The 24,183-nt window shown below is 47.1% G+C and overlaps 2 protein-coding genes across 2 annotated transcripts in view; one reads left to right on the top strand and one right to left on the bottom strand.

Annotated features, from left to right (window-relative positions):
• Nucleotides 1–1,135: 1,135 nt before the first annotated feature.
• rprma (reprimo, TP53 dependent G2 arrest mediator candidate a) lies at nucleotides 1,136–1,447 on the bottom strand (the record flags this gene model as incomplete). The annotated part of the gene is made up of 1 exon (XM_084478059.1): nucleotides 1,136–1,447. The coding sequence occupies one exon, from the start codon at nucleotides 1,445–1,447 to the stop codon at nucleotides 1,136–1,138; it is 312 nt and encodes a 103-aa protein (XP_084334185.1).
• Nucleotides 1,448–7,390: 5,943 nt separating this feature from the next.
• The window catches only part of galnt13 (polypeptide N-acetylgalactosaminyltransferase 13), a gene marked incomplete at its 5' end in the record, with an annotated part of 26,379 nt that continues 9,586 nt past the window's right edge, over nucleotides 7,391–24,183 (top strand). Inside the window, 9 exon segments of the mRNA XM_084478952.1 lie at nucleotides 7,391–7,532; nucleotides 15,011–15,179; nucleotides 18,273–18,439; nucleotides 18,930–19,137; nucleotides 21,012–21,182; nucleotides 21,992–22,109; nucleotides 22,384–22,507; nucleotides 22,510–22,563; nucleotides 23,291–23,316. Coding sequence (XP_084335078.1) covers nucleotides 7,391–7,532; nucleotides 15,011–15,179; nucleotides 18,273–18,439; nucleotides 18,930–19,137; nucleotides 21,012–21,182; nucleotides 21,992–22,109; nucleotides 22,384–22,507; nucleotides 22,510–22,563; nucleotides 23,291–23,316 — 1,179 coding nt within the window.

A 24,183-nucleotide genomic window follows, 5' to 3' on the forward strand; every position in this document is an offset into this window, starting at 1 on the left:
AGGTGGGCCCGTTTTAGACAGGAATATATCGGGCAATCGTTATATCCTCCCGGGTTAGGAAGTCATTTGAAGCTTCCGTCATCACCCCGGGAGGCAGTGTGAGCCACAGCAGAAACACAAGAGAGATAGGAGAATATGAACCGCAAGTCTCCTGTGAGATAGGGAATTCATTATATGAAGATAAATCCAAAGCCAGAAATGAAAGATATAGAAGAAGAAAAAATAACATTTCAGGGCAAGTGTGAGACACAAAAAAGATTGGTGTCATGTGGGGTTTATAACAGTTGATTCACAGTTCTACCAGCATTAAATATGATGAAGTTCCCCCCTTTGTGTGAACCGACGGATTACAACAGTATTACATAGGCCTACTGGATGAATCCTGGTTGATATTTTAAACCGGATAATTCTCGTCAACAAAATGCATGCTAATTGAGATGGGAACAGAGGAACGGGCCTAATTGGATGAGAACAGTGCGAATCTCTAGAGTGGCAATTAATGTTTTGGAAATTCAAAAGTGTGACTAATTAGAATATATTCGAAATGTGCTTTGAAAAAAAAACGGGAGTAGGCCTACAATTTATTAATCGTAATTCGTAGATGGATAAACAGAGTAGGTTAATTTTGACAAAAATGCTTTAATTAATGTAAGAATGTACAGCAAAGAGAGGCACGGCTATCTAAATTGTCTTAGCAGTTCGTTTTCATTAGGAATGTGATTACAGCGCATACATTGATTCAAATCCTGCATATGGTATGCAAATCATAGACACACATGCAACACATTCATTTTCCATCGCCTGTGCAATTTCCTGAAAAACATCCCCCCTCAACTACTTCTTAAAATACAACACAGCGATTGTGAATACTTAGATTACAAAAAACGCCTTAGGGTGCTCTATGGCTCCACAGTTTAGCCTCACTTTTAATACCTTTACCTCAGTCACCAGCGGATTCAAATCCCACTCATAATAACGTGACCGTTTCACGTCTGTAGTTCTTAAATAAATCCAGAGACGTCCGTCCGTCTGAACATCCACTGTTCCCAGTAAGTGGCGCCATCAGTCACCAGTCATCGCGCCATTAAAGTTTCATGACCCCCCCCCCCCCCCCTAAGTCCCTCCAGAGTCCCCCTCAGTACGCTCCCACAATTACCGCTTCCACCTCTTTGGATGGTCTCCTGTCTGTCACCAGGAAGTTGATCATCCCCTCGGACTTGATGAGCAGGTTACATCCCAGGAAGAAGATCCCGAAGACCACGGTGAGGGACAGCACGCACATGACGGCGATCTGCACCACCCTCATGATGAAGAGGCTCCTCTCGTCCGGGGCCGTGGACACCAGGCCGTGGTCCGTCACCACCGAGGAAAAGTTGCAGCAGAAGAAGTCCTCCGTCTTGTTGAAAAGCCCGCCCAGGTCCGTCTGGTTGAATCCGGTCGAATTCATCGCCGCTTCAGTACTTGAGGATGTCAGAGGGGGGAAGAAAAGGGGGGAAATCCAGTGGAAACACTCTAACACCAAACTAAACTGTGATTTTAATAAGGAGACGATCGAGTGAAGGACCCCAACGCACACACAGCACGAGGATGGAGTTGAGTTGCAGAAGTTGCCAGGTAGACTTTCTCTTTGGGGTGAGGGGTCTTCTGTGGTTGATGGGTTTGCTTTGGCGTCGCACCACTAGAGGTCTCGTGTAACCCGTGGCTGGTTACAGTGCTGAATGGTGAGAGCGACCCGCGGTTCTTATAGCCTGCTCTACCTGGGGAGGGCGGATCGACCCACCGGGCTGGGAGGGACGGACTGCACTGCAACAGCGCCCCCAAAAGACCGCCATATGGATATCACATTTCACCATATCACACCTACCTACCTACCTACCTGTCGGTCTGTCTGTCTTTCTGTCTGTCTGTTTGTCAGTCTGTCGTTTTATAAAAGTTGAAACTTTATACAGTCTATGCGTTCAACTGACCTGAATATGAATTGCTTATTAATTTACATGAAGTGGCTGCATATAATGTAACTAAACGCAAAGTGCCATGTTATATATTGTTAAATGAGCACTGAGGTAGGGCAGGTCTATATCACAAGTAATATTTATGTGACCCCTAGGTGGCGGCATTGCACCGCATACCAATGCGTGCTCACTGTGGCTGTGCTTGAGGTTCAGTTACCAGTTATACCGTATAGCAGCTGACGTCGACTGTTACGGTTCTTACGGACAGATGCCTTTCTCTCTCTCACACACACACACACACACACACACACACACACACACACACACACACACACACACACACACACACACACACACACACACACACACACACACACACACACACACACACACACACACACACAAATCATGGGTCACATCCATCCCTCAGCCACACCGGACGGCAATAGAATATAATGTTCTGTACAGAACATATGTACGTTTAGGTTTTGAAAGGTTCAGGGATACTGTAACTGAAAGTCATCCATACTGAGGGGACGTATTATTTATGATGTGTATATATATGTGTGTGTGTGTGTGTGTGTGTGTGTGTGTGTGTGTGTGTGTGTGTGTGTGTGTGTGTGTGTGTGTGTGTGTGTGTGTAAATTCACACACACACACACACACACACACACACACACACACACACACACACACACACACACACACACACACACACACACACACACACACACACACAGCTGGCTGGAATGGGAAGTGAATCAATAAAAAAAAGATAGCGATTATGGTGTTATCTCTGCCTTTTCTGCACGAATAGATTAATCACCCGTATCCCAACTAATACACAAACACACCGAAATGCATTTTTTCTTTTTACATTGACCTATCATAGTTGAACGTAGTGCTGCATTGAGCAGCTGCGGGACAAATGCCTCCATTTACCAGAGACCAATGACGACACACGTGGAGAGGATCTCCTGATCGACACGACTTCCGACCAATCACAAACCAGAACACGGAGACACGGGTTGTAGGTTGCGCTAACCTCGTTCCCAGGCGTTCTCATCTCGCCTGGAACTGGGATGCTCAGTATGAGCGTTATTGGCGAGAGAGGCGGGTTCTCTCATTTACACTGGTTTAGCCATAGGGGTTCAGCGGTGAGATATGAAAAAGAGAGGGAGGGACTTCTGATAGACAAATATCTGTTTCCGTCCAATGCTACGGATATCGCTTCTTTAACGTTTTCGTTAAGACTCCATATTTATTCTCCCTGTCGTTGTCCTTCATCTTGCCATGTTTTTATTCTTCTAGCTCCGGGGACTGTTGACAGTGCGTACACAGCTCATAGGACACCAGGAGACCGGATATTGCGTTGCGGGAGACCGGGATAACGCTACAATTCATGATCCTCTCCCAGCCTAGAGGTTCTAGGTTGTGCAGATGTTAGATTGCGCTAAAGAGGAGTACCGCGCGTCTGGCCGTCTGGCTGTAACACATCAAATTCTGTCGGAGGACAGGTGGTGCACACATAGACATGTTTTGCTGCATATCAATTGGGCCCAAATGAAAAGATGAAGCGGCATCCGAAACTCACCAGGACGTGTAGGTTTGCGTGACGGGGGAGAGACTGCATAACAACTAGGCAGTAATTTAATTGAGTCGTCTTATAACGGTGGGCATTATGGACGCTATAACGGGACCGCTGCCGTCTTATTGATTGTGGATCGCTCGGTGTTGAGATGCGCTGCAGGCAGTGCACTTGAAATAAAAACCCGTCTGCAGGACTACCTGATCCGTTTAATTCGCACGTAATGTGTCTTCTTCGGTAATGTCTGTTATCACTATTCAACACGTTGCTGGCAAGCAAAGCTGGAATGGGTCCATGTCTGAACTGCGTCTATAATTTCTGTAAGTACATCATCGTTCATTTGAAGTGTTTATATGTGCATGAATTATTGTAGCAATCTGGGATCTGCATTCACGTTGGTTGTTTACATTACCATTTGGTTTAAATGCATGATGAGCAGGAGGGACAGGGACAGCACATGAACCGTAATAATTCCGCTTAACAATCAAAGTCTAAGAACCGTTTCTCCCTCACAGCTGAAATAAACCATGTTATGTGCACAGCACCATCGTCCTACTGGATCCTTAAGTTTTGCAAACGGGAGGCCTACTCGATGGACATTAATAATGGGATTGAGTGACATTGTTGATTGCCTTGCGTAGCTCGTACCTTAAAGAGTAACACACTGTCAGAGAAGAATAGCTTAGCATGATCTAACTTATCCGGATCATGTCCCGTTCCCCGCATGTCGGCCGAGCGATTAAGACAGGCAGGTAGTGAAGAGGTAAGCTGATCAGCCCTGTGTTGCTTTCTTATAATCACCACCTGTTCTGGGTTGCAACACGGGAGCAATATAACAACACACCATGTCCCATAAGTGGATGTGTGTATACGAATCATGTGTGTATGTGTGTAAGTGTATAAGTGAATGTGTGTGTGTGTGTGTGTGTGTGTGCGTGAAAGTGTGTAAGTGAATATGTGTGTGCATAAGGCAATGTGTGTTTGTGTGTGTATACGTGAAGGTGTGTAAGCGACTATGTGTGTATAATGGAACGGGTGTGTGCGTATAAGTGAATGTGTGTATGAGAGTGTGTGTAAAAGTGAACGTGTGAGTGTCTAAGGCAATACGTGTGAATAAGTGAATGTGTTTGTAAAAGTGAATGTGTGTCGAAGTGAACGTGTGTGTGTGTGTGTAAGTGAAGGTGTGTGCAACTACTGAAAAACCAACCCTTCATCCAAGTAGTGGAAGCGTCCAGATTCGGCCCACCCATCACTCAGTGTCTCCAACCTAGTTGACCAGGGGGTGCAGGTATACTGAGCTAGTCTAGGACTGTCACTCAAGGTTATTTAAATATACTCTTGATCACAAAGCTACGTTATTAATAACCCAAGTCAGGGCAAACCAATCCCTTTTACATCCCTCTGCCAAAGAGGCTGCCAGACATCGCTCGCTCAGCAACGCTGTTCATAAATGCAGGTTTCTGAGGCCACGTGTGTGTGTCGATGTGTGTGTGGCAGTGTGTGTGTGTCGCTGTGTGTGTGTGTGTCGGCGGGTGTGTGTGTGGGGGACCGTGTGGTTGGTAATGGATGTAGGGACCTTGTGTTAGTGCACTGTCGGGCAGATGGGAAATATTCATCTGCTCTGAATAATGAGCCAGACTGCCGATGAGAGACTGTGGGAGCTGGGAGCTGCCTGCGGATTGGTCGATGGGCCCTGTGGTCAGACCGCAGCAGTAGTAGATCGACCCGGGAATATACCTTATTGTATCTGCGGGAAAACGAAATGAAACAAACCATGGAGACACATGGCCGTTTTTTTGTCTTTTGCTCCAACATTCATCCATAATCTGGGAGCAGTTGTATTGATTTCCCTGTGTGTTGATTCGTGGTGGCGTGCAGAACTGTTTGTCAGTTGGAGGATTGGCTATTTAGAAAACACAAGCTCATCATTCCTATCAAGTATTGAGAGAGACTTTACCGGACTCATTAGCTCAGGAGTACCCATCACTGAAGACAGAGAGTCTGGTTCCTCTGTCAACGTGTGCTGTGGTCAGCTGATACTTGCTCAGTAGACAGGTAAATAGACAGACAGACAGGGATATTCTCACAGTACAGACAGATATGTACAAAGACAAATAGAGTCGCACTGTATATAGACAGGTATAGCCAGGCAGATTTTCACAAAACATAGACAGACAGGTACAGACAAATAGACAGACTCGCTCAGTCTAAACAGCCAGACAGATTTCATAGACAACCAGACAGACTAGGTAGACAGACTGACAGATATAGTAGTCTAACATACAGTTATGGCCCTACTAACCTCAAGCTAGTACTCCTGCATGTTACGATACTACCTTCAGGTTTGATTTTCACATCATCAAAGCAAATTTTTTTTTTTTTTTGATAGCCGAGCACACAAACACAAACACTTATCTAAACGCCTTATCAGCACCTGGGATGGCATCCAATCAACACAGTCCGTAGCCTCAACCTGTGCTGATTGGACTGTGCTGATTGCTTATCTCTCGCTGAGCGGCTGTGAGGCCCATCAAGGTGTCCATCTGCGGTCTGTCTGGAGGAGCCTGTGGAAGCTGTTGTGTTGGGGTCCTGATTATCAGCTGCACTGTGATCTAATGCATGTGATGCAGCTGGGCTCAGGCAGCCTTGTTGTTCAAATGAGATAACAGTCTAGCCCAGGGCCGAGTGTCAGTACTCGGGATAGACGGTCCAGGGGTAAGAAAGCACTGAAGATAGGTGTGTGTGTGTGTGTGTGTGTGTGTGTGTGTGTGTGTGTGTGTGTGTGTGTGTGTGTGTGTGTGTGTGTGTGTGTGTGTGTGTGTGTGTGTGTGAGAGAGGAGTGCTGTCAGCCGGTGACAGCACTAGACTGAGAGAAGGGTATGATAAGGAAATGGGATTGTCACCTTGTCTGTAATGGATTCTGAAGGCATTGTCATTATGGGTCCTGAAAGCAAGGATATGTTGTCGACTTTTCTAAGGAAACATAAAGGTGTGCGTTTATAAGCCTATCATGCAATGTGTGTGTATCCTGTTGTCTGTGGTAAGGTATTCAAATCTTATGGTGTCCTGAATGGGTTCAGATTGCTTTGTTTCATGTGTTGCACGGCTATGCGCAGAGTGCTTGGAGAGTAATTCTGATAGTCAACAATTTACATTTTCATTTGAGTGTGCATTTCATGCCCATGTCATTTCTGTTTTCCCTAAACACTATGTTGGGGCTGAAAGCTATCTGCCAAGGACTGGTGACTGATGAAAGCGCAACAGCGTCATTTGCCGTCACTTATCCTTTCAGGGGGAAAGTGGCTGTGCAGATGAATGAATTGAATAGATGAACAGGTCTTGGGAAGTCCACAAAAACACAGAGAAACAGGCCCAACAAGAGAGGAGCCATGCGAGTATACCTCAATTGCTTGTCCATCCCCGCCACATGATCCTATTTAAATGCCTCTTTCATCTCAAAACACTTTGAACTTGCTCCATCTTTTCCCTCCCTGTGCTCCTTTTTCTATGCTCTTGTTAGCTGCTTGACCTTACGACCCCTTCTACAGAAACGCTCCGCTAGTGCTCGCTGCTAATACTGCTGAGTAGACACAAGGCTATCCTGACGCCTCTCCCCCCCCCCTCCCCTCCTCTCCTCCACAGTGGGATGATGTGTGTTCTCCAGCTGTCTTCGAATCTGCGCCTGTTGGCCCGCCCTGACCTCCCAGCTAGCCAGCGCCACTGGCAGCAGCAGCATACAGCTCACTTCTGAACACTTAAACCACCTACCCCCCTCCCCCCCCCCCTCGCCCTGTCCCTCCGGCCGTTGGTCCCTCGGCCCGTCCGTCCGTCCCTCCATCCCGGTGCTGCGATGCGGCGGTTCGTCTACTGCAAGGTGGTGCTCACCACTTCCCTGGTGTGGGTGCTGGTGGACGTCTTCCTGCTGCTCTACTTCAGCGAGTGCAACAAATGCGACGACAGGAAGGACCGCTCACTCCTGCCCGCGCTCAGAGGTGAGTCCACCCCCCCCCCCCCCCACCCTCCCTCCCACCTCCAAAGGAACAACCATCCTTTGACCTTTATGTGCTTGTTCCTTGTTTTCTTCTGGACCTCTAGAAATGAGGGTGAGGAGGCTGTGTGTGTGTGTGTGTGTGTGTGTGTGTGTGTGTGTGTGTGTGTGTGGTACTGAGTGTTCGGGTGGGTATTTGTTCTCATTTGGAGTTGTGTTGGACTGCATGATTTCACCGACCCCACAATGTCTATTTCTGGCCCAGGAGTTTGATATGTAGAGTTAATGGATCCTCAGGGCGAAATACTTAAATGTTAAATTGGCCTGATAGAGAAAGCCCTTGGATGTGGTCCCCTGGCTGGTTATCTGGGACAATGAGTTTATTAGCCTGAACCGCGGCTGCAGGCCAGTCCTCTTTAGCAGGCTATTTCCTTCCTTCCTCAAGTAAGCAGGCTCCCAGAGAGGCTGGCTGGGATGCTTTTAACAGGGGAACGAGGTGGGAAGACATTGCAGAGACAGTTAACGGTCCTTGGCAGAGATTCTATGACACAAACGCACACAAACACTTACGCACACACAGAAACACAGAGGTCTCACGTTACACAGCGCACATGGGGTGTGTGCTGCTGTGTTACGTCATGCGATCAATAAGTATGTCAGAATCGATACAAATCTAAATAGACGGTGCAACCTTAAGATGGTGCAAAGAGAAAAGGGAGTACAGAAGTCTTGTCTTACAGTATTCATCCTCTTCTGCACCATGAAAACCATACATTGTTTCACCAAACCTGCCTTGCATTCAAATAAACGGAAATCGCTATTCTGTTCAAAGGCAGTGAAGCATCATCCAAACGCTCACCTCTCAACACCGCTGTCTGCTGAGCTGTTATGTCATAATCCCGTAGAGGAAGTAAATCCCAGTGTTTCCCAGCCGCAGCCATCATGTCCAAAGTAAAACGCTCTAAAATATGGCTTTACTTTACAAAAAAAAAAAAAGAGCAGCACATGCAAGTGCAATACAACTATTTTGTATAAGGGGGGAAATACCTCCAATTTGATGAAACACTTAGTGTTTGGAATAACGCTGTTTAAAATAACGGCGTTAGGTAACGCCGTTAGTTTTTCAGTAACGGGGTAATCGAACTAATTACTGTTTCCGTCGTTACAACGCCGTTACTTAACGTTAAATGCGGTGCGTTACTATGAATTGATTGAATAAACTGTGTAATCCGAATGCACCCCTGGCTCCACACACAAACTGCTAAGAGACCGGGTGGGTTAACAACGAGATAAGCGATTATGATTGGCTAAGGCAGAGTCATGTTTCATGGCCAATCGGAGCCAGTGTTTTTACACACAAGCCAGGCCACGCGCAGTAGCGCACCACACACACACACACCAAACAGATTCGAAGAAGCAGCAGAGACGGCGAGTCCGGAGCAATCCGATGAAAAGTTGGCATTTCCCCCCCCTCAACAATCCCCCCCCCCCCCCCCCCCCCCCCCTCAACAATTCCACCCGCGGTTATAACGTAAGCATTATAAGCAGTGGCGGTTTTAGAACGAGACACACGAGAAAGAAAATGATCCGCGCATTTTCTATTACCGATTATACCCCCCCCCCCCCTCCCCCGTCAACAACTCAACAAATCCGCCACACATTGCTACCTGGTTTGTGGGAAACACTGAGCACTACTTCAAATTCATTGACATATAGCAACTTTTTTTTTTTTTTTACAGTAACGCAAATAGTTACCTTTTCAAATAATTTTCAAAGAGTCAGTGTTGGCATGGCATTTCTATAAAAAAATTAAAAAGTATCGATTTCGAAACCGTTTAGGAACCGGCATCGGTTTACAGGAATCGAAATAAAACCGGAATCTAAATATTTCTAATGATACCCAACCCTACTGTGGATGCTGGGGAGACTGAGGAGGCTGAGGATGCTGATCCTGTACGAATCTCTCCAGTGATTGACACTTCCTATCTTCCGGAGTGTCCCTTTTAAGGCCTGGTTAGCACAGGATCAGGCATTGTGGCGAAAACGCCAGTTCAACCATTCACTTGAATGGGGGTAATGCGTTTAAGCTGCGGCGGTGGTGGGCCGCATTGGGGTTTGTGAAAAATGACACAGCGGCCTGCGGCAAAAAGTTGAAACAGAATCAATTTTTGGAGAAACGCAACCTGAGGTAACACTGCGGTGGCCAATCACATGAGCCGGTGATCAGACCAGCAGACACCCACGGGAAGAAGAACCTTGTTTAGCACGTAGCGCTAGCATCGTGGCTTACGACTTATGTTAACCGAGCAACTGTGAAGACGGAAGAGAGACCGGTCGCCCCTGTCCTATCCAGAGCTGAACTTAAACCACCAGAGTGGTTTAAGTTCACCACCAGAGTTAAACCACCAGAGTGGTTTAAGGTCACAACGTGACGTCACAGAAACAGGCCAGGAGCTGACACTCTCCCATTGGTGCGAATAAGGGCTATGCGACGTGTTAGAGTTTGCCTTGAACGGTTTGACTGTCAGGTGTTTAAACACTCAGGGCGGGGGAAGCCATCGTGAATCTCCATCGAAGTAAAAAGGCGATCCATTTGATGTGCCAAAGTTGTGAAAGCACAACGTATCTCATCTTCAATGTCCGGATCAGTTTCTACTGATTTGGTAATGACTCAACCACGATGGGCCTGTGTTGGTCCCTAGAACAGACATCTCTAGTGAACAGTTGGATATTGATTTGAACCTGATCCCTTGGAGGTCATTGTAGGGAGGGTAAAACGAGCTGTGGTAAGGAGATAAAAACACCGCTCGGCTTTATTCAATACATGCGCGCAATCCCAGAATCCGTTCCGTTCATTATGGCTCTTTCTTTTTGAAACATAAGAAGAATGTTCTTCCAGAATGAATTATTGATTATTTGAATTATTGAAGTATTTCTAATATTTGCTTTCCCTTGAACAAAGCTTCCCTACATTGACAAAGGGCAATCTACCGTTCTTTTCAAACATATCAACCTCAGCAAAAGTTACGTTTAGAAAAAAGACTAATATCTCATTTCAACATTTTCAGTGTTTGGTCATTTCTTTCTCCTGCCCCCTGAAGCAATCAAGGGTAAAGATGGTCGGTCATCATCATTTGGCTGGAAATAAACTGTGGAGAGGTGCAGTCTAATGGTGTTTGTGGTTGTGTATGTGTGTGTTTGTGCATGTGCGTGTTGCGTGCTTGTGTGTGTGTGCGTGGGTGTGTGTGTGTGCATGTGCGTGCATGAGTGTGTGTATGCACGGGTGTGTGTGTGTGTGTGTGTGTGTGTGAACTACACCTCCTTCGGCTCTGACCCATCGGGCAGACTCTGGGGGGATCTCCATAGCATCTCTCAGCAGCTTACTCAGACCCGTGATACAAGTGTCGCACAAAGTAAAAATAAATAAATAAACCCTCCGACTGCATGATCGCACAGGCTAAATGTAGCGTGAAGAGGTAGCGGTGGGAGGTGGAGATGCCGCTGGGGGAGCAGTGGATAGACAGGTCTGCCCGTGGTTCAGCACTTCCACCCGGGGTGAGCGTTTGGGTCCTCCCGGTGCTGCAGATACTCAGCCAGGCACGGGGACGCTGAGGTCCGGTTCCGGCTCACGTCAGGCAATCAGAACTCCTCAAACTTAGTGGGTTGAGCACCGTATGAATCATGCATGGTTAATCAACGCGGCATATTGAATGCTGTTTAGAATAGTCTTTGGGTTGGTGCAGTGATGTGATGTGTTCCGGCTGTAGCAGGGGGAGGTCCGCGGTGCGCGGCTCCTCTGGGGTGTGTAGGCACACGCACTCACGTGGACATGAGGATAATTAGCAGTGTTTGAATTTGATCAGAGCAATCTGTCTGTCTAGCCAGGCAGACACAGACTGCTGCCTGGGGAACACGCAGGGACTTTGATTGGGGGAACTTTTAATCAACTGTTTCTAATGAAATACACGAAGCCCTTCTCATAAACAGTGTTTTAACTGGTCTAACGATATTATATAAAGGTCTAATCAGCCCTATAGCCCTAACCCTATATGCAAAGAAACACTAACAAGTAAACTGACTCATGTCTATGTGAGGTGAGGTATGGACGGACCAAAGCGGCCAAACAACCGACAATAAAAGCTGCGATGAAACGACCAATGAACCATTACACACAAGCAAGCGGCTTGTGTTTCGGCGGAGTGGAAAGGACAGTGGAAGCCTCTGCCTGGGCTCCAGTGTCTGGAGGTGTTCAGGGCCCAGAAGACTTATTAGTGCTGTGTGTTAGGGATGTCGGGCCCACGCTGCAGGCAGGGTCGCTGGGCGAGACTGGAGCTCCTGGGAGACTCCTCTGTTTTCTTCCTGGTTGATTGTAGTCATGGCTCATCATGGAGGCTCTTTGTCCTCTGTAGGTGAAGTGAAGCGATGTGCATCAAGGCTGATTACCAGGGGAACAAATCAGGCCTGTTGATGAATATTAATATATAATATTCGAATAGTGACTGGTTAGTCAAGTTGGTCTGCTGAATCCAATTCATCAGTTGATTTCCGATTTTGTTGCGATCGGAAATAGTAAAAAGACAGGTTTTAGTTTGATCTCAACCTCTGTACCTCTTTACCTTTTTCTATTTTAAAATGTATTTACACCTGAGCTTTTATATTATTCAGTCGGAAAAAACACGAGCTGTACTCAAGTCGTGCCTCTCATCACCTGTAACTTTCTCTTGTTGCTCTGTCTATGTCGGCCTGAGATGTTTCACTTCACAAATGGTGGCGCTAGCCCTTGACCGATAGCAGACTCCAGCTCCGATTAGCAGCAGTCAGAAGGTCCCCAGGTCGTCAGGGTCAGCCTTGAAGCTGCTGTTTACTCCCCAGCTCTCGCTAGTCTGCGTAGACAAGCTGTCTAGAGGGAGACTCATGACCTGGTGTATCTGCTCTTCATGCAGGAATCCATGGTAAATTATTCAATAGGATACAGTGAACACCATATTCAAATGCCAGCTTAGAAGCTCTCTCCTACAGGATATATGGAATATGCCTTCCTTTATTGATTATGGTGTGGCGTGGTGTTTTTATAATTTTAAGACATTCAATCAATCGAAAGGGTTGACGAATAATGACATTGAAAACGATTTCCTCGTCTTTGTGTTTCAACGTAAATAAATTTGTCCCTGCATTATACTCCTGCTAATAGGGGAAGAAAAACTGGATGTTACCTCCGCCTACTCCTCAGTGAAACAGGCTTTGGCGTCTATACAGAAGCTCACCTGTAGAATAACACAGTGGGGGCGTGCTCTGCAGAGCTCTGGACGTGATGGACAGGTTGCCCAATAATCCTGATCAGATCTGTGGCCAAGCCCATCAGATTTAAGACAGCAACCTAATGGAGAGTATCAGGAAGCTCCATTGAGTAAAGGAGTGTGTGTGTGTGTGTATGGGGGGAAGCCGACAACACAGCATAAAGAGGAATCAGGGGTCAGGGGGTGAGCTGGAATCCTCTTAACCTGGGCTCACGTGACTCGCGTGAATTGTGTGGGCCATTCACAGGAAATCGCTGCCTTTACTCAGAGAGATTATTGCAGGGAGAGAGGAAGAGTGAGAGCGAGAGAGAGAGAGAAGTCTTTGTATTAGTGCATTTGTGTGCATTTGTGTCTGTGTGTCTGTGTGTTTGAGAGGGATAGAGAGTTAGAGACACCAGATATATATTCCTTGTTTCAAGCCTTTGAGGCCCCCCCTCCCACCTCCACGGAGTCATCTGTGCTTGATGATTATTGACACAAACAGCACACCATGTCACTTTATAAATTGCATTAATACAGGAATGGATTGTGAACTACTGTCCCCCTGGACAAAGAAGCATAAAGACCCCCCCTCCTCCAATTTGTGCAAAAGTGGGTGTAAATGGGGGAGTGGGGCGGGTCTGGGGGTCCTCCCCCAGAAAAAATTTAATTTGGTAAATGTGATTTCCTGTATTCTGCTGCATCTTGGGGATGGCCAGCTGGAGATGGGCAATACCTTAATTTGTTCAGATTCATAGCCTATAACCTGACTTGTAGAGCCTGCACAAGCAAACTCATATAGCACTGCGTTTAGCTGCCCACAAACCATAAGTCTACTTTAAAGGCCTAGCCTATATTTTGGTCCATATTTGATTAGATACATTCAGGGTTCCACACAGACATTGTGGCACAGAATTGCATGATTTAGAGGGCTTTTAGATATATCACATCACATGTGATATTTACCTGAGGGGCCCCATTCAGACATCAACCCATAACCCATTTTGTGTGATTAAGGAAGCCCTATTAAGACATATGCATTCTGTATTTGATCTGGGGCCCCATTGGGGTCAACCACCCCTGTATTAATATAGTTGTTATTTACCCCAAACCAGTGTCTTTTTAACCTCAGAGGGTACTGAAATCACAAATCTATTTTAAACTCTCATATTTGAAGTGAAACACTAAGTGTGGTTTACTGAACTTGAATTAAAAAACAAAAACAAAAAAAACTAAACACAATTATTTTTTCTTTTTTTGGGGGGGGGGGGGCCCCCTGGTGGCCAGGGGGCCCCAAGCAGCCGCTTAGTTTGCTTATTCTTCCTCGTGCCGGCCCTGGGTTGAGACACCAGATACATATTCGTGGCTTGATTGTGTGTGAGTGTGTGTGTGCGTGCATGCGTGCATGCATGCGTGCGTGTGTGTGTGTTTGAGAGAGAGGCAGAGACGCGGATATATATTCCTGGTGTGGCTGATAATGATGGGAGCTGGGAGTGCATGTGTGCGAGCGATGGGGACTGCAGTGCTGTAGCGCCTGCCAGTAATGTGCTGCTGAGTGAGAGGTGAGCGCTAGTGTAAAAATAGGTTGCCTTAATGTGTATTAAGTGTATATGGGATGTTCTGTTCGGATGGCAGAACCATAAATGTCAGAAGACAGGAATGTAAATGGTGCATAAACCTTTCCCTTTGCTTCATTCTTTCTCTTTACAATTGAACACACTGTGCTGCTGAAAAAACATGGAATATTTTCCAGCTCTTCCAAAAGGGTGTCTTTATTTTTTTTACCCTTGTGTCTTTATTGACGGAGGAGCTTCCATAAAAGGTTAGCGGCACTAGCTAGCTGACCGAGCACTAGCGTATACCAAGCACTAGCTAGCTAGGAATGACATGTCGTTAAAGGAGCACACGGTGGAATCAAACCTGTGTACGCTAGTGCTAGGTTAGCGGCACTAGCTAGCCCATCCAGCCCCCTGAGAAGCCTCATGACCTCACATTGAGCCCCTTCTCCTCCTCTGCTTCTCATGCCTGTCCTCCTTGATGCTTGATGTGATGTTAGATGGGTTAACATAAGTTAACCCATTTTCCCTGTCTGTCTTCACTGTCCTGTCCGTAAAGGCACAACAGCTCCTAACATATATATATAGAGAGACGATTGGTCTGTGAGTTCAGGTTTAGGTACCTGACCGCCCAACGTTCTCCCCCCCAGCGGTGATCTCCCGGAGCCACGAGGGGCCAGGGGAGATGGGCAAGGCGGTCAACATACCCAAGGACGCCCAGGACAAGATGAAGGAGATGTTCAAGATCAACCAGTTCAACCTGATGGCCAGCGATATGATCGCGCTGAACCGCAGCCTGCCGGACGTAAGGCTTGACGGGTGAGTATGCGCCGATCAATCCATAAATCTATAAATTAATTGGTCAATCAATCAATTGAACAATCAATTGAACAATCAATCAATCAAACTTGATCTATATAGCACTTTTTGGGCTTCACAAGGGAAACAATGTAACTCAATGTAAGTGGAAGAATAAGGTTTAAAATAACTGGTCCACAATCATAATCACAGAGATACATTTCAGATGTTTGAGTTAGGCAAAGTGGATTACACATTAAGGTGCTGTTGGTACGATTTGAGCGTTGTAAAGACAACAAGCAGAATAGAGATTTAGAAACTAGACAACCAAAAAAACGCAAATGTATTCCCCGAACTAATCAGGAAAAAGATCGCTGGGAGTGGTCTAAAATCAAAATTGTCAGATACCCTGATTGGTCAGAAATGAGTCGGAGCGGCCTAAAATCTAAACGGTCATATAACCCTGATTGGTCAGAAATGATCTGGGAGTCTTAAATCCAAACGGTCCCATACAGAGGCGGGCAGTCAACTCCAAACAGATATTCTCACCAAGTATTTCACTCACTAAAAGCTGATGGATGGGCTAAGGCATCTCTCAAAATGTCGCAAATAATAGCTCTTAAATCTTACCAACAGCACCTTTTAAGTAATGAGAATTAAGGTCAACTAGAAAGCTTTGTTTTGAGATTTCATTTAAAAGCATTGTCAGAGCTGCCCTCCGTACCTCTTGTCAGACTGATCCTGAGTCCAGGGCCCTGGGCACTAAACGCTGCCAGGCCTTTACCCTTAGCCACGCTAACTGCTGGCTCCCATACAGCGCACCATCCTCATACCTTCAGATACCATAACCAACTCTGAGAGTCTTCACAGAGAGAACATGACTGCCTGGCTTATATATGTATATTCACTTGGGCTGCTTGTCATTCATTTGGCGTAGAGAGGTAGTCCGTAGCTCCCTCGGTGTCCAGAACGACTCGTCTAGTCGTCGAGACAACTGCTCTGGAATCGTGTGAACCTTGGAGCACTTTCCGGTTCTAAAGTCCTCTCAGTAACGCGACGTGTTAGCCGGGGATCTCTCTCTCGTCTCGCGGCGAGACAGGCGTCTCAGATCGGGATGAAGCTGTGATCAAAGACCGTATTGTAGCCCCGAGCGAAACATCTTCTCACATTTGACAATGATGCAATCCCGCCCACGGAAGGAAAATGCCTTTTCATAATTAGCTTTCCACTTTCAAAGTCTCATGATTCAGCCCGGCCCTCCATTATGTGGCCGTGCTTAATGAGATGTTATCTCTTTTCTTCATAATTGTGTCAGCTGCCCCCCCAAAAAATAAAAGCCTTGTAATCGTAATGCATTGTGAGCGCAGCAGCCAGAAGAGGCTCGCGTTCGACGGCTGAACGTACATTTACGTAGGTTCACTTTTTTTCTTGAGATCGGTAATGCTTTCACAGAGTGGCGTGTGGGAAACACGAGCAGCACATTCGGCTGCATGGCGACGCGCTCCGCTCAGAGGTGCCGTTACAGGGGCAGTTCAAACCTGACACGATCGCCATCGTTGATTCAGGTGCCGCTCAGGGACTCTGAAGTGCAGTTTACTCATGTGAACGATTCCCAAAGAATAGCGTTAACTTCATCCCTATGAAGAAATGACATTGACTTTGCCCATGACTTTGCAGTCCTCCCTTAAGAATAACGCGATAGCACTAACTTTTATGTCGATTATCCTCACAGAATGATCCCTCTGTCCACCGGTTTCATACGAAACGCTCTGCATTCATAACGAGCTTTACTCTCTGGCCTATTTATCACATTCCATCGAGCGACTACAGAGCAGTCATTAAAAACGGCAGCCATCGCCGAACCCTCGCGGAGGAAGTCTGCAGCTTTACGGGCTAAAGACAAAGGGGAAGCCGGCGCCGCTGACATCCATCGGCTCGGCAGTGGGACATAGACGTCTTAATGGGCACCTAGATGGCCTAGTTGTGTCACTCCGGGGTTGTCACCTTGACTGGAGCGGAATGAGCCGCATTTCTGTTCTCTGCTCCACTGGCTGCTGTCACCCTCCGTCACTTCCTACCCCGACTCTCTCCACTCGCCGTTTCTAGCCGTCAGATCGTTGTTATTTCACATGATCCCCCACGTAGCGCCCGGTCCACCGCTCAGCCTCGCTCGCTGGATGGGGTTTACAGCGGCTGTGCCAAACACGGTGGTTACAGGTTTGACTTCCCTCAATCATCTTCCACAAAGTCCTGCTGCTGGTGATGGCTTCACTGGGGGGAACTGAATCTTTCTTCTTTTCCTTCCTTTCCCTCTTTTGTCCATCCTTTTTTTCTTTCTTTCTTTTCCTACTTTCTTTCTTTCCTTCCTTGCTTTCTTGCTTTCTTTCTTTTTCTTGCTTGTGCTTCCCTCCCTCCCTCCCCCCCTTCCCCTCCCCTCCCCTCCCTCCCCGTCCCCTCCCTCCCTCCCTCCCTCCCTCCCTCCCCTCCCCTCCTCCCTCCCCTCCCCTCCCCTCCCTCCCTCCCTCCCTCCCTCCCCTCCTCCCTCCGTCCCACCCCTCCCCTCCCCTCCCCTCCCCTCCCTCCCTCCCTCCCTCCCTCCCCTCCCCTTCCCTCCTCCCTCCCTCCCTCCCCCCTCCCCTCCCTCTCTCCCTCCCTCCCTCCCTCCCTGCCCTCCCTCTCTCCCTCCCTCCCTCCCTCCCTCCCTGCCCTCCCCTCCTCCCTCCCTCCCTCCCTCCCTCCCTCCCGTCCCTCCCCTCCCTCCCCTCCCTCCCCCCTCCCCTCCCTCTCTCCCTCCCTCCCTCCCTCCTCCCTCCCTCCCCTCCCCTCCTCCCTCCCTCCCCTCCTCCCTCTCTCCCTCCCTCCCGTCCCTCCCCTCCCTCCCTCCCGTCCCTCCCCTCCCTCCCTCCCTCCCTCCTTTCCCTCCCCTCCCCTCCCCTCCCCTCCCTCCCCTCCCTCCCCTCCTCCCTCTCTCCCTCCCTTCCTCCCCTCCTCCCCCCTCCCTCCCTCCCCTCCTCTCCTCCCTCCCTCCCCTCCTCCCTCTCTCCCTCCTTCCCGTCCCTCCCCTCCCTCCCTCCCTCCCCTTCCCTCCTCCCTCCCTCCCTCCCTCCCGCCCAGGTGTAAGAGCAAGGTGTTCGCCGACGACCTCCCGACCACCAGCATCGTGATCGTGTTCCACAACGAGGCATGGAGCACCCTGCTGCGGACGGTGCACAGCGTCATCACACGCTCGCCCCGCCACCTGCTGCTGGAGATCCTGCTGGTGGACGACGCCAGCGAGAGAGGTGGGCACACCGCCGCCACACAGTCAGAGTCATGCTCGCCACTACTTCTGTATAGACACTACCGTCTCTCACTCTTAAACAGTGGGTGGGATGTGTGTCGTCAAGGAGCAGGGAGGGGCTGAAGGGGCGTCCGACTAAGGGACGCCTATAGGGTAGACCATGGGACATTGGGGTTCGCACCAAGTACCGTTCGGCTGGGGGGGTCGAAACGCCCACGACCCGCTAGCCTAGCATTGGGGCCACGTGATGCCTCACTCCCTCTCCGTCTCACTCCCTCTCCGTCTCACTCCCCCTCTGTCTCACTCTCCCTTCGTCTCACTCCCCCTCCCTCTCACTCCCCCTCCGTCTCACTCCCCCTCCGTCTCACTCCCCATCCACCTCACCCCCCCTCCCTCTCACTCCCTCTCCGTCTCACTCACCCTCCCGTCTCACTCCCCCTCCCGTCTCTCTTGCTCCCCCTTGCGTCTCCTCCTGCCCCCCTTCCACGCAGACTTCCTGAAGAAGAAGCTGGAGAACTATGTGCGCACGCTGGAGGTGCCGGTGCGCGTGCTGCGCATGGAGCAGCGCTCGGGGCTGATCCGGGCGCGGCTGCGGGGCGCGGCCGCCACCAAGGGCCAGGTCATCACCTTCCTGGACGCCCACTGTGAGTGCACCGCGGGCTGGCTGGAGCCGCTGCTGGCCCGCATCAAGGAGGACAGGTAGGAGAAGCAGAGGATGAGGAGTGGCTCAGTGTGAGGACATGGAGACTTCTCAGGGGCTGGAGGTGTTAGCACTAGCACTAGTGTACACCAATGCTGTGTTCCGATATCCATACTTCCGGCTCGTCACCCGGCATAAACATCTTGCTTAGAACGGTGAACCCTTTATGCTGAGCAGCTGTAAAAAAGCTAAAAAGCTATAAAAACTACCAAATGACTCAAACTAAGTATAGTAAGTACGGGAAGTATGGATATCAGAACACGTCACAAGCACTAGCTAGCTAACCAAGCATTAGCACACACAGGTTTAATTCCACAGTGTGCTCCTTTAACATGTCGTTCACCCTAGTGCTTGACTAATGGCCCTAGTGGTAAGTAAGTGAACCCATCTTTCCTGTCCATCTTCACTGTCCTGTCCATAAAGGCCCAACAGCTCCTAAACTATATATAGAGAGAGACAATGGGTCTGTGCGTCAGTTATGGATGTTTCTTCAAATCAAACAACAATGTATAAGCTTAACACTCAAATAACTCGATAAACCATAGCATAGGGTGGCAAGATTCATAATGAATGTGTGACTCATTCAAGGTTAAGCGAGTGTGTTTGCTCAGATGTGTTATGGTGATGAAGTCTCTGTGCAAGAGGTGTATTTATAATTTATAATAGGTTAAAGTATAAATTATCAAGTGTTTGCATATGTCATGCAAATATAGCTGCCATGAATCTCATTGCAATATCGCCAAAGTATGGAAGGTATTATTTTGCATTCATAATTTACTTTTGCCAAGGAAAGCGACTCATCTGTCCCCTGGACCTGAAGCCACCCTTTGCGGCTTCCTCCTCATTATTATTATATTTAGAATTGGTTATTTTAATTGACTTCATGGCTGTCTGTCAGTCAAGGGGAAACAGGGAAGGCTGCATTGGGAAGTCTAAAATAGATCTTGTTTCCACAGGCCCATCCTGTATTTTAAGACAGACATGTATTTGGCTCCAGGTGCCTGGCAGAAATTAGTATCATGTTTCAGAGCCTGTATTGTATTATGGAGCCATTTCTCCTTTGATTCCCGCCCCTATATTGATGCCTATAAGTATGTGCAGCAGCAATAAGTTGCACTGGCAGATTTGATTATGTGCAGGAGATATATATGCTGAGTGCACCTCCGCTCCATTTATAACACAGCGCAGCTCATTAGCTGAGACAAGCCGGCTGTCTTCAAGGGATCTCAGGGATGAAAAAATAAATTATATTCATTTTTGCCAACTTATTATCCCTAACATGTTTATTAATGAGCCTTTGATGTATCATGTATCTGGTTACAAAGAAATCCTGACCTGGGACGTCGTTTTAGGATGTTATAATTCAGTAGGGTTCTGTAGAGGTTCCCGTAGGCTTTCGCTGTCTTTGTGGAAGTAGTTTATTAATGGTTGGGAACGAATCTATGGTGCTACTGGGCAGTCACAGTGGGCGTTGTTATAAGTGGTTAACCTATAACAGCCACTTCACCCTCTTTTGTGTCTTTATGTCTGTCTTTAGCATCAATTAGAGGTTAAAACGACAAAGCAGATTTATATGCTCTGCAAATATCTGCATGTACATTTTGCTGAAATATAGTAAAAAATAGTGTTCCAAGATGAAATGGTAATGAAATGGTAATTGTAAATAAAGAATGGATACATAATAAGAATATAACGGTTTATTTCCGTCTATCCTGTTAACTGAAATGGCCAAACTAAATTAAAAATAAATATAAGAAAACACATCGAACAATGCTGAAGTAAACCTTACTGAGTACACAACATTTTGAAAGCTTTTGAATTATCAATTTCCTCGTTCCGGTTACCCTTCAAAGTGATTGGCCGGTATTCCCAGGAAGGCGGTGGTGTGTCCAATCATTGACGTGATCAGTGATGAGACCTTTGAGTACATGGCCGGCTCGGACATGACCTACGGAGGCTTCAACTGGAAGCTCAACTTCCGCTGGTACCCCGTACCTCAGAGGGAAATGGACCGCCGCAAGGGGGACCGAACACTTCCTGTCAGGTACGTACCTTCAAAATAAAAGTTGCACCCTCCTTTGTCAGAGCCGGTGGCCAGAGAAAAACTGTTGGGGAAACTTTCCAGCAATAAAAGGTCAGTCCAGTGATTGACTTTGAGTGTTTCAGCACTTTCAGATCAAAAAAGGAAATCAAATATGAACGCTGCCATTTTTCAACACTTTTGCTTTGAAAAACTTGGTTTTATGACCCTAAAACACTAGGATTGAGAGTGTTGTTTTTTCCTGTGCTGTGGATAATTGCAGGCTGTTGAATTGCTGGGGATGAAACAGTTCTCTGATAAAGAAACACTAATATCTGTCATTTGACTCTCTGGATGGAAATAGATCATCTCCCGCTCCGCTTTATAATCATGAGAAGGAGGCTGCAGAAAGCCCGTAATTAAGTCTGTCTCAATAACGTCTAGCAGTGGCTGTTGTTGCATTATTGAGTAAATGCAGTATAACTATTTATTTATGTTCACCATTATTAATCAATACAAGTTTTTTAGATCTCATAGGAAACTGTGCATGATTTTCATATATCTAAACCACCTATGATAAAAGGAATTGTAAAATAGTTTTTTCTCATGTTTTTCATGTATTTTCTTCTATTCTTAATGATTTGGAACATGGCCTAGAAATGTTTCTAATCAGTAACTATTGTGTGTGTGTGTTTGTGCATGTCTGCGTGCTTGCCTGTGCGTTTGTGCCTGTGCGTGCGTTTTTGTGTGTCTGTGTGTATGTGTGTATGTGTGCGTGTCTGTGCGTTTATGCGTGGGTGTGTGTGTGTGTGTGCATTTGTCTGTGTGTGCAGGACCCCCACCATGGCAGGAGGCCTGTTCTCTATAGACAAGTCCTACTTTGAGGAGATAGGAACGTATGATCCAGGGATGGACATCTGGGGTGGAGAGAATCTGGAGATGTCCTTCAGAGTAAGAACCCTCAACACTACCTCCTGTCAATCATCTTTAGGTGTCAAGAAAAGCACTGTTTAAATCAAATGTATTGTTATTGTTATTATTACTATTATGATTATTATTACTACTATGCGATGCTCTCTGTCTCTCTTTGCTCTCTCTTCGTCTCTCACATTCTCTTTCTCTCTCTCTCTGTCTCTCTCTCTCTCACACTCCTTCTGTCTCTCTCTCCCTCTCTCCCTCTCTCCCTCTCTCCCTCTCCCCCTCTCTCTCCCTCCTTGCCTCTCAGATCTGGCAGTGTGGGGGTTCCTTGGAGATCATCACATGTTCCCACGTGGGTCACGTGTTCCGCAAGGCCACGCCCTACAGCTTCCCCGGGGGAACGGGTCAGGTGATCAACAAGAACAACCGACGGCTGCCGAGGTGTGGATGGACGACTTCAAAGACTTCTTCTACATCATATCGCCAGGTAGGACCCGCCTCCGGAGATTAAGTAGGCTACAGTCATTCCAGAACGACGAGAAATAAGTTGTCGTGCGGACCGTTGAGTCACGTGATTGGCTCAGACGTCTTCGGTCATCAACCAATAGAAAGCAAGAGGCCGTGTCATATCGTAATCATAATTGCCCAAGTCATATTTTAAGGTTTTCAGAAAAACAGAAGAAACACATTTTTATTTATACTGTCACAGTAACCAGTAGCCAATATATAGATATAGCCAATGAGGCACAGTGAATAAGCAGCGCCAGGAGAGTAGACTTAGGCAGATATCACTATTTGGCCAAAATATGACTATGCTATGAGGCTAACGATATGCTAATTTATTGGAAACATTAAAATGCTGTTTGATTTCTGGTGCATATAATTCTATAATTAAACGTGAATCAATATCCAAAGCAATGTAAACTGATACATGGACGCCATGTCTCCTCCCGAGATTGTGCGAACCAAGGATGTGTTACAAACATGAAACCTTTGTGTGTGCGTGCATATCAGGTGAGGATCTCTCGTAAAACCGCCTCTACTGTCTAAACAGGCTGAGACATTGTGCCTTTAGTGTAAACAGTCGATTTCGTTAATCCAGATACAATCTAGATTCAAAGGGGTTTTAGAATCTACATGTTTCTCCCATGTGAACAGGGCCAGACAGAGAGAGTTCCTTTATGTGCATGTTGAAGTGGTTTTGGTGTGGTCAGTCAGCTTGAACTGGCTCTCTGTGGAGGTTATGTTCGTCTGCCTGTCAGCCTGTCAGTTTCTCTCTCTGTTTTTCTGTGTGTCTGTTTGTCTGTCTGTCGTATGTCTTGGTAAATATGCTGTGAGATGCACTTTAGACACAGGAGAATGCTAGCTAGGTTATATTGGTTTTACACTACAACCATACCATTCCCTTTGTGACAGAAAAGCCCCTTCAAAGGCTTCTGGCCACCCTGTTTAATAAGATTGGCTTAGTAAATATCATGCATGAGCCTTCAAGCAGAACACAGAGTCAACACTCTTTTCCCCCCCAGTTCATATTCATGCTTGTTTTGCAATGCTGTCCTCAAATTTTCCATCAAAAAAGGACACAAACAAATTGTTGTGTTGAATTGGCTATTTTTTTTTTACGTTTTTCGGTGGAAAAGAGTGTTGACTCTGAAATTCTGCTGCCTGATGATCGTCTCTTTGCTCTTTGCTGTTAACACCACTGTTCTGCCTTCATCTGAGTAGATTTTCAGCAAATAAGTCGCTTGGCTCAAGTACTAAGGTAGAATCTATCCAGATGAAACTTTCAAAACAAATAGTCTCTGATGCAAATGTGATGCCTAGGGGGTGATAGGATTTCTTGCAGTTGCAGTTGGACTCACTTTACAAAGTAATATAAAAATACTGAAGTATTATTTAGTATGTGCCACCCATCCAACATGGATATGAAAAGCTCTTCTTCATTGCAGCGTAACTGAACTATAGTTTTCCACCCCCTGCTATTATATGAGCCAGTAATAGATTGATGCCAATGAAAACTCTCCTTTGTCGACTCCCTTAAGCCTTTTTGCTTTATTGAACTACTTTGAAGATCCATTTCCTACCACCCTGTTCGCCGAGACGCACA

Source organism: Micromesistius poutassou, assembly GCF_964030765.1.
Source record: "Micromesistius poutassou genome assembly, chromosome: 14".
Lineage (NCBI taxonomy): Eukaryota > Metazoa > Chordata > Actinopteri > Gadiformes > Gadidae > Micromesistius > Micromesistius poutassou.